The sequence below is a fragment of the Pelobates fuscus genome, chromosome 9 (genome assembly GCF_036172605.1).
Source record: "Pelobates fuscus isolate aPelFus1 chromosome 9, aPelFus1.pri, whole genome shotgun sequence".
NCBI classification, from domain to species: domain Eukaryota; kingdom Metazoa; phylum Chordata; class Amphibia; order Anura; family Pelobatidae; genus Pelobates; species Pelobates fuscus.
In genome coordinates, this window is record NC_086325.1 from 168,745,842 (window position 1) to 168,757,167 (window position 11,326).

General features: G+C 41.1%; 1 protein-coding gene across 1 annotated transcript; it reads left to right on the forward strand.

Moving 5' to 3' along the window:
* The first annotated feature begins 4,916 nt into the window (after positions 1-4,916).
* LOC134573738 (olfactory receptor 5V1-like) lies at positions 4,917-10,830 on the forward strand. Its single transcript, XM_063433514.1, has 2 exons — positions 4,917-5,072; positions 9,832-10,830. Exons 1-2 carry the CDS (start codon positions 4,917-4,919, stop codon positions 10,828-10,830), a joined length of 1,155 nt encoding a protein of 384 aa, XP_063289584.1.
* Positions 10,831-11,326: the final 496 nt, after the last annotated feature.

Below are 11,326 nucleotides of genomic sequence, written 5' to 3' on the forward strand. Positions count from 1 at the left end.
TTTTAATATATTAATATATATATATATTTTTTTAAAGCAAGGAACATTTTTAAGATTATTTTTATGTGGTTTATAAATTGATGTTTAGTTATATATTTGCATATGTATATAAAGTCTTTATGAGAATGTATAAAAGATGCAAAAGTTACTAAATTGCCCTTTTAGCTGAACTGGAAATGCATATTTACTGTGGGCAAAAACAATAGGATCGGAGAAAGATCCGTCCCACAGTATATACGTCACGGCGTTATGACGAAGGTAGCGTCGTGACGTCATTGAAGAGAGACGGAAGCCGCGAGGATGCACGCCGAATTGGATGATGCGGCCACGCCGTCGGGATTTAGAACGGAAGCTCCATGACGTCAGGACGGACGGGAAAAAAAAGGCGCTAAATTTGAAGATATTTAAATCGTCAGAAGGAAAGGTGAAAGAAGGACTTTTGAAAAAGGCTTTAGCCGAAACGCGTTAAGTCTGATTTGCACAAAGTGGACTTTTTAGACAGAATTGTATTTTAATTGTTTTTTACCAACTGCTTCAGAAAGTGTGTTCAATAAATTGTTTGCAATATTTTTCCTGCATCCTGGAATATTTTAAAGCAACAAACACCCTGAAGGACCTCGAAGGGGGAGCAGTTTGGAGTCTGATTTCCACGTGTATTCACCTATTATACGCCTAGTCTGAGCCAGCTTTTATTAAGTGGCTCAAGACCATGTGAGTGTAACCTGTTACTCAATTAAGTTACACTGTTAATTTGTACGTTATTACCCTATGTTGTGGTTTTCTATGTTTTAATCGACAGGATTTTAAAGCATTGGTATACCCAAGTGTACAAAAGGGTAATGTGCCATTTTCATTAAGAGTGCTCTCACCATTTAAAGTTCTTTCACTGTATGGTATATGTTTTACGTGAATAAGTGACTCACATAGGTGATAGTAGCACCATTGATTTTAATCTTTTAACTTTATTTTATCTTATATTTAAACAATGATTTGTGTTTAGTGATGTCCCGAACGTTTCGCTGGCGAATAGTTCCTGGCGAACATAGCGTGTTTGCGTTCGCCACAGACAGCGAACATATGCGATGTTCGGTCCGCCCCCTATTCGTTATCATTGAGTAAACTTTGACCCTGTACCTCACAGTCAGCAGACACATTCCAGCCAATCAGCAGCAGACCCTCCCTCCCAGACCCTCCCACCTCTTAGACAGCATACAATTTAGATTAATTCGGAAGCTGCATACATTTTTTTTTGTATTATTTTTTTGTGTGTGTTTATTATACATTATCCTCCATAGCCAGTAACCTGTGTTTATTATACATTATCCCACATAGCCAGTAACCTGTGTTTATTATACATTATCCCCCCATAGCCAGTAACCTGTGTTTATTATACATTATCCCCCCATAGCCAGTAACCTGTGTTTATTATACATTATCCCCCCATAGCCAGTAACCTGTGTGTGTGTGGGGGGGGGACCCAATGTCCTCCCCCCTGGCCCCCACCCCTGTGTGGTGGGTGGGGGCCCTAAACAAAAGTAAGGGGGGAGGACCTAATGTCCTCCCCCCCTGGCCTCCACCTCGGAGCTGTGGGTGGGGGCCCTAAACAAAATTAAGGGGGGGAGGACATCTGGTCCCCACCCCTGAGCGGTGGGTGGGGGCCCTAAATACAAATTCGGGGGGGGACCTAATGTCCTCCCCCCTAGCCCCTATCCCTGAGCGGTGGGTGGGGGCCCTAAACAAAAGTAAGGGGGGGGAGGACCTAATGTCCTCCCCCCTGGCCCCCACCCCTGAACGGTGGGTGGGGGCCCTAAACAAAAGTAAGGGGGGGAGGACCTAATGTTCAGGGGTGGGGGCCCTAAACACAAATTGGGGGGGGGACCTAATGTCCTCCCCCCTGGCCCCCACCCCTGAGCGGCGGGTGGGGGCCCTAAAAAAATGTCCCCCCAGGTGACTAAGGGTCCCCAAACCCCTAGTCACCCCCTCCCCCCCAAAAAAAAAGTATCCCCCTACCTATCCCCCTCACCCTAAAAATAATGAGGGGGGACCTTTAACTAAGAACCTGTAAAGAAAAAGAAAAAAAACTTACCATTGGATGTTTTCTTTCTTCTAAAATCCACCAATCAGAGTGTTATGAGTCAAATTACACAGCGTGGGAAAATTCCAAAGAGCTTTCCCACGCTGTGTAAAATGACACAGAGCACTCTGATTGGTGGATTTCAAACCAACCAATCAGAGTGCTGTGACAGGTAAATGTAGAGACTTACCTGTCAGTCTCTTCATTTACCTGTCAGAGCACTCTGATTGGATGGCTTAAACCCACCAATCAGAGTGCTCTGAGCCTAATTGCAGGGCGGGGCAAGGCTTTATAAGCCTTCCCCCGCCCTGCAGAGCTCAGTCTGCGCGGAGCCCTCCATGGGTGAAGATGGATTTTTTTTGGGGGGGCGCTCGTTTGTTTTTTTTGGCATCGGTTATTATGGTTTTTTATGCTGTTGCTTGGTGGTATTTACGTAGAGCCTGGCCTACTTTTGCCTGCTTTTACCTTTGCGTGACTCCAAGTATATCCTGAGGTGGGGATCATACCACCCACGCTGATACCATTGTGCAATTTGCCTGCACTCCACTTGTGAGTACAATTTTACTTATGTTTATTGCATTTTTATTTTACTGAGAGCACTATTAGTTGTCTTTTATTTTTTCCTCTCCTGAGTGTTGGACATCACCCCTCTGGAGGACTCCTATTACACATCCTTTAAGTGGGGATTATACCGCTGTATGCTCTTCACACCTGAGCTGAATATAGCGCCTTTAAATGTGAGTTGAACCTACTTATCCATTTATTTTATCTTCACTTGTCAGTACATATTGCACCATTGGCTTTGTCCATTCTTGTTTTACATACGAGCAAGGAGGCTGAAAAACTTAAGCAACTGAGGACACTACACCCAAAATCCAGCACTCCATAAAGACATTGACCTCTGTGTGAGACTCTGTTTTTGGCTATTTTATTTTTTGGTTAACTCATCTTTTTGGTGATTTTATTAGAACTTTAGTCCCACTGATTTAGTGAGACTATACTAATTATATTGTCTTTGGACTATTGTATATACTATTATTACTACTTTTATTATTAATACCTACCTCTTGGCGCAGCCCTTCTTCTGTTTTTGTGTCACATGTTTTATCTTCAGAGGGTTTGAGCGTTACCCTTTGTTGGGCCGCTGCCTATATTATGTTTCTATTAGCACCGACCTTCTCCCACTCTTTTTATTACTGCACTATCTCTAAAAAAGGGAAACCCTCTGCCACTAAATATGTATTGGCAAATGAACTGCGTACCACAACCACATACTAAATATCAAATTCAATATATAATAATGATAACAACCAATCACATAATAATAATCATCAAAATTAAAAACACAGACTACACTACAAAGATACAGCAGTTCCTAGATACCTTACCACTGCTGAAAGTGACAGGGACAGAAGCCGCCGGCCCTGCGGGCCCCTATAGGCTCAGAGGAAGTGGCGGTAGCCATAGCAGCCCTTAAGAGGAACCGAGCCCCGGGACCTGACGGATATGATATCTCATACTACATAAAAAATTCAGAGAAGAACTATGCCCACACCTCACTTCCCTATACAATCATTTTATGCACCTAACAAAGATAGTACAAATTAAAACAGGTAGGCACACTCAAACGTGTTGATAAGAAATAGAAAATAGCCAAGCAACAATGGACAGTCTAATCATGGGTGCTCACTCGTATAAGGCCATATTCCTAAAGGCCAAAAAAGTTACATCTATTGCTTAAACAAGGGGCACAACCACAAATGTATATGAAAAGATTTTTATTATATGGGTCGCAGTAATAGGCTATCTCATTAACTGTATCAATGAATGAAAAAGACATTCAATGTCAAATGAAAAGTACAATGTAACACCTACACATTTTACAGTAGCCTATAGGCAGTCTACACAATGCATAAATCACTGAATACAAGTATCCAAAAGTAGCTGTATGCGATACCAAAAAATATTGTAAACCCAAAAACAATTATAAATAAAAAGAAAAGAAAAGCATACCAGACCTAGTGAGAAGAAGGACAAGAGTCAACCAATCAGCCCCCAACGTTTCGGCAAAATGCCTTTATCAAGGGAGCCTACAGTTAATGAGATAGCTTATTACTGTGACCAATTTAATAAACATCTTTTCATATACATTTGTGGTTGTGCCCCTTGTTTAAGCAATAGGTACACCTAACGCAGACATGGCCACTGCCAATATTGTCCTCATCCCAAAACCTGACAAAGACACAATTATCTGGCGGCACAACTGACGCAAATTGTTCACTGGCCCTCACCACCAGACAAAAGACGATGGGTAGACATTGAGTCCCTGATGACAGGTCTAGATTTCCCCCAATTCTATATATGGATTCCCAGGACCCAGAGACACATTCTGAAAACCTCTTGCCCCGCCATACTTAACATAATACAACTCTGGGACAAATTTAGGCAAAAATACTCTCTGGTAGAACTCCCCTCCCCGCTTACGGCAATACTGCGAAACAGAGCTTTTCCACCGGGTATGCAAGCCAGGGATTATAAGGGATTGGAAACCAATGGGCTTCAAAGATATGTACACCTATACCTAAATAAGAAAGTAGTCTCCTATGAACATTTAAATAATATCACACCACTGTGGTCCCGAGACTACTTCCGTTACATACAAATACAGGATTTTGCGAAACAAAAAGACATAGAGCGAGTGGCCGCTAAGCAGCTGACCACCTACACAGGGCACTGGGAAGCCGATCTTGGGGAGACCCTGGAGGGGGTGGAATGGTAGGACATCTGGGAGGCATGCACACAGGTGTCAATGTGCGTGACTCTCCAAGAACAGTCCTACAAGATGGCGAAGCAGTACCGAATGAAATTGGTTCCACAGATGCCTGCTGGCATCAATGTGCAACAAAGGAACCTACATCCACATGTGGTGTTCCTGTCTGGTGACAGCAATCTTTTGACAAAAGTTGAAAGCGATGGGTTACTGCATTATGCAACCAAGGTTAAAACATGCCTACTCTGAACAAGACATGAACAAAAACTCTTGAACATGATATATTTTGCGGCCTGAAGGGCCTTAGCACAGAAGTGGTCCTGTTTGGAGGCCCACATACACACTAGTCACCAATAAAATCAGAGACAACTACTTCATGGACAAGCTAACCGCCCAAGTGCGGAATACTACCACAATGGTCAACAAGGTCTGGGATCTATGGTAGCAATTCAACACTAGCTGAGACCCCACCTCAGACACCACAACACGCAACAAACTACAAGATGGAGTAAGGCTGGGGAGTGGAGGGCATCACACCTTTGGTCTAAGATAATGCAGCAACTTTCTTCTCTTTACTTTTCTTTTCTCTCTTTCACATCCTGTACAATATAAACCTTGATAAGAGCACACTGGGCCCCTAGTGGAGGGAGCGGCACCTCATACTATAGGGACCCCCAGCCAGATCGAATGAAGGGTCCTTCAGATCTGACTGCCTGTGAGCATAGGGAAGAAGAGGGCACGACCCACCACCTAACAGGATAGCTACCGGTTGTCACCTACCTCTACCTCTGTCTCTATCCCTCACACCTATGTTTCCTCTTCTACTTCCTATTTTACTGAAATTATAAAATGAGGCAGTAGACAGAGTACACCAGCAATGTTTAGCGACAGACCCTCTTCGCCTGCGTGCGATCTAGCATACGCTATAAAGTACAAAAGGGTCGTTTAACAATATTTTTATGTAATGCAATGTTATGTGAAACATGTTGTTTACTGTTCATATCCTATGCTTCTGTACCCACTGAACATTCTGTTATCTACCTCATCTACTTGCCTTCACTGAAAATAAAGATTTTTTTTTAAAAAGTAATGTGTTTTTGACACAAGCAGCACTCTTAGTAAGACTACGCGAGTCACGCAACCGTTCGTTATGGTCGGTGCACATGACCCGGTCAGAAGGAGCAGTGCTCAAGCCGCACGCAGCTCAAACAGAGAATCACAGCCAGCTTGAGGATCGGGTGAGTTGTGTCACAAGTGCACTTTCTATCTAGGATCGCCCTGTGTTCTGATTCGTCTATCTTAAAATGAGGGAGGTTGGAGATTACTCCCCACTTACCTCCATGACCATTTATCCTCATAGTAATCGGGTCAGATATGCCTTCTCCCTGGTCACTTTACTGATTGCACAAATGCCTCTCCTGATATGCACGAACAACGATTTGCCCAGGTTTGCCCCCTTTCTACGAAGGGAGAGTATAATTTGGCAAAGACTAAATCCATTTGGGTCAGGATGTTTAATTGAGCCGCCTTGCATAGCCCGTCGGTGGACATGGCCACCCGCCGTCTTGGAGAAATTGCCGTACGGTCTCTCCGCTCATGCTATGTCACCTAACAATCTTTTGACATCAGGGAAGCCTCCTGTGGGAGGACCGGGATGACCCTAGCCAGTGGTAACAGGGCTTGTATGCCCCTGTGACGGCTGCTGGGTACCCTCAGGATGAAAGGTCGGCTGCTGCAACTGCCGGATGTGTGCCAGACCACAAGATCTAGCTAGAGGTAGGTAGCAAGATCTATCAGGATAGGACACACAGACAAAATGTTCAGCGCTGAGCAACCAACCAAATAAAGTTTAGAATGTTAGATAGGTAGGCAGCACACCTTAGGATGCAGGGCTCCCTCTTAGTCTCACACAATAAATACAATAGTAAAAAAAAACATAATGGGAAAGGTTGCGCCAAAACAATATTATTCTAATGTGTATATAAGCATCCCAAAAAACGATTGCAACAGGATATAGCAAATATATAACCAGGATGACAAAGAAAAAATAAAAATAAATATAAAAATAAAATTAAAAAACAGTGGATATTATAGAAAATATCCAATATAGGGAGATGAACTTGCCAGAGGAAATGGTTTTGGCATTCTTCAGAGGGTATTCTTCTGCCTGGAGGTTGAGGTCAGAAGAAATCTTGGAATTCGTATACAAAATCAAAGAGAGACTAATGGTGTAATATATCCCAGAAATTTGTGTATAATAAAAAGTCTATATGGTCCTACTCATGTTTTCTAGAGCTTTGTCCAGCTCTAGTATGGATAGCGTACAGTGGTACAATTCCCACTTATAGGATACGTGAGAAATTGATAGTAGGCTCAATAATGTGAAGAGTTCATTCATTATTTGGTAAATTGTAAACCATAGTGGGTAGTGACATCTCTTCTTTAGGATGAAGCTGTTTACATCCACCTCTTTTAAAAAAGATCTTTATTTTCTATTTTTCTTTTTCCGTATATATAATAAAGTTTAGGAATTCTACTGATGTCTTGCTGTATGTAGTAGTTAGTTGCACGCCCAAAGTGTTTGAGTTTCAGTATTGTAAGAATTCCTCGAAGCTATCACTCTCTCCTTTCCAGATATATGATTATTTCCAATATCTGATTATTTCCGAATATATTCCTTTTCCCATTCACCCATGAATACATTCGCAGAGCTTGGGGCAAATTTCATACCCATTGCCGTTCCTTGTTTGTATGCTTTATGTTCAAACCAGAAGTAGTTGTGGTTCAGTCTAAATTCTATTCCATGTAAGATGAATTCTGTCCGGGTTTCTTACAGGTTTTGTTTTGCAGATTGAAGTGCATTGTAAATGGCATTAAATCCTTCATCTATTATAGTATATAGTGATGCCACATTCGCCACTTCTAAACAGCGCTCTGAAGACCATATGAAATGTTGTACAATGTTTATAATGCTAGTGGTATCTTTCAAGTGGGAAAGAACTTGGATGATGTAGGGCTGTAAAAATGGATCTATATATTCCGATACATGTGCTGTTATGGAGTCGATACCTGACACCATCCGTCTTCCAGTCTTATCCTTATGGACTTTTGGTAGGAAGTAAAATACTGAAGTCTTAGGGTGCTGTATGCTTTAAAAAATCCAATAATTTTTTAGTTAATATGCTGTCTTCTTTGGCTTTTTTGATGACATCTTGTAAAGTCTTGGATATTTCTTTGTAAGGGGTTTTACCTGAGGATGTTGTATGTCTCATCATCCCCTAATAATCTATTTGCTTATGTAAGATAGTCTTCCATGGAGAGGATGACAATACCTCCTTCCTTATCTGCCAGTTTAATAATAGTGTCCTAATTTCGTGCCAAGTCTTCTAGATCTTCTATTTTCCCCTATTGAGGTTATGTCTTGGGTATTTCGCGTTTGAGAAATGGTTGCTACTGAAAAAAACACTCTCACCACCCTACTTTACTCACCAAGAGGAAGTAAAGTGATTTTTCACACTCGGAAAACTGCTGGAAAGCCACACAGAGGACAGTGGAAGTTCTAGCATTTTTTCTTATAGTTTTATGGCATTTCATATATTTTTGTTATTTTTGGCATATCAATAGAAATTCTGATCATAAGAATTGTGCTATTGTTTATGGGTCCCCAACCTAGACCTCATGGACCACCAACAGTCCAGGTTTTGGCAGTATCTCCGTTTGAATAAGAAAGGGAAATACACAAATACTGGACTGTTGGTGGGTCATGAAGACTGGAGACCACTGCTATAGATAATAGCCTTTATACACAATAAGATCAATAAATTATATTTATTACTTATATGGTTGGTTGTTATCATTATTATATACTGAATTTGATATTTTGTATGTAGTTGTGGTACGCGGTTCATTTGTCCCTATATATTTATCAGCAGAGGTTATTCCTATTTTAGGGATAGCACAGTCCCTTTTTCTGTATATTTTACCTGCATGTCTAGGTTAGCGGTCAGCTGCCGTCCCTGTTAGTCCCACCCCTTCTCCCTGTTTTTTGTATTTTTTTGTATTTTTTTCCTCTTCTTGAGTATTAATTTTTATTTGAATTAGATTAGTTGCTGCCTAAAATAATAATAAAAAAAAACATTTTGAGTGGAGACAAATTACGTAAAGATATAAAAGGTGTGATATGAGGACAGAGTTAAAGATCTGTTTGTAAGATATTCCAATGGGATTCTCCTATCTCCTGAGAATGTCCCCATAATGTACATAAACCATGTTGTTTCCTTCGGCAATCTCTCCAGCTTTTAACGTTAGTGGACCAACAACGTAAGTCGGACAAGCGTTTGGTCAGTGACTTGAGAACCAATTTGTGAAGTTTTAACCATTATGTCTCCCAACTTGGCTACAGTGGAGATTTCTTTCAGTCACTTTGCTGTGAGCAGACCTGTGTGTTCATGCTTCAATTGTAATTAATATATCACCAACATATTCTGCAGTGCTGTACAATGTGACAGACCCCATGCAGAGCCTGTGGCTCCCTAGGAGATCTCCAGAAAGCAGTTTATTATTTGGCTGAATCCTTGTATAGAATATCATAATAAGATTTCTAATGACAAGAAATGTAAAGATCTCCATCTAGCCCAGCGAACTTCTTGTTAATGAGTGCTGATTTATACCTAAGTTCATTTACATTTCCTAGGACCTATTTATTTACACCTTCTTTTCTTGCGTTCCTTGGTCCTTTTAAGTCAACCCATAGTCATAAATATCTGTTCCTATTCTTTCTTAATTGAAATCTGCACTTTTTGTAAAATAAAAAAGAGTGTTTCAAGTGTTCCTTTAACTTGCCTAGACTATGTAAGACACACATAGAATACCTATATCTCACATTGACCTTCCATGATTCTACCAACGCTTTGTAGAGTTTACACTGTCATTTGTTCTCTTTATTTCTTTGGACTTTTGTGAACTTCTGACCTTTTATATCTTAAAGTTCGTTATTAGTGTGATGGACGTGGTTCGTGGTGATCGATGGGAGAATAATCAGACAGAAGTGAATGAATTTATCCTTCTGGGGTTTCTACATATCTCAAACTGGAAATGTGAGATGTTTATTGTCTTCTTGATCATCTTTCTCATGACCTTGATAGGTAACAGTCTAATTATTTTAGCCATTAAAGTTAATGTGGAGCTGCATAGTCCCATGTATTTCTTTTTAGGGAACCTTTCTTTCCTGGAGATCTGTTACACGTCTATCACAATACCCAACATACTGTCCGACATCTTACAAAACAGCATTGTTATCTCCTACGCTGGCTGTATGACCCAGGTCTATTTTTTCACTTTTTGTGCCACTGCAGAATGCATCCTTCTGGCCGCCATGGCTTGTGACCGCTATGTGGCCATCTGCCAACCTTTACGCTACACGACAATTATTAATAGGACAGTATGCAACTTTCTATCAGCATTTGCCTTGCTAAGTGGGCTTCTTAACTCCACTATCAACACCCCTCTTACAGCAAGTCTCATGTTCTGCGGTGTCAATGCAATAGACCGCTTGTACTGCGAGGTCCAACCCTTAATTCGGCTCTCCTGTGCAGACACTTCGCTTAATGACATATTTGTCACTGCCTCCGCTGCCGTATTTGGGGTGAGCTGCCTTATTTTTATTTTAACTTCCTATATTTTTATAGTCTCTGCCATCCTGAGGATCCCACGCCAGAAGAGCCAACATAAGTCTTTCTCCACCTGTGCTTCCCATATCACGGTGGTCATCCTGTACTATGGATCACTGATCTTCATGTATCTCTTGCCCATTTCCTGGCGGAAGCTAGACTTCATAGGGTCTATGATTTATTCCATATTTACCCCCATGCTTAACCCTATCATTTACAGCCTGAGGAACAGGAAGGTCAAGCAAGCACTAGCAGCCGTGTTCATTGGGCTATGTGCACCATTGACAAACAATTTGTGGAAAATAAAGTTAAGTTAGAGGCAAAAACAATTATCATCGCTTTGGTAACAGGACAGCAATTTCTTATTGATATATTGTGTGACACAGACTCGAGTCTGACTCATATTTTCCTTTAACTTAGCAGCTTTTCCTTGAAGTCATGAGTGATGACCACCAAACACTCAAAATGGCCCATGATCTCCTCAAACATCTCCTGTCTCCCGTAATAAGCCATCTCTAGATTCATCAACAAGCCGGACCTTACCCTTAATGTGGATTTCCTCTTATACAAATTCTGGGGGTTCACTAGGCGATATAAGGGTCTCTCAAGCTACATACATTGTTTCCTTTTCTATTTACGGGGTTCACGAGATGCACTTTGCATTAATTGTAATATTACAGATACATGTGTTATGTCATTTTGAAATGATCATATATAACGTTTGTTTGGTTCTTGTTTTGTTGGTATTTTTTGCAGTCACTTGACTATGTCTTTTCACTTTCGAGACACTCTTTGGTTATCCTCACCCTGTGC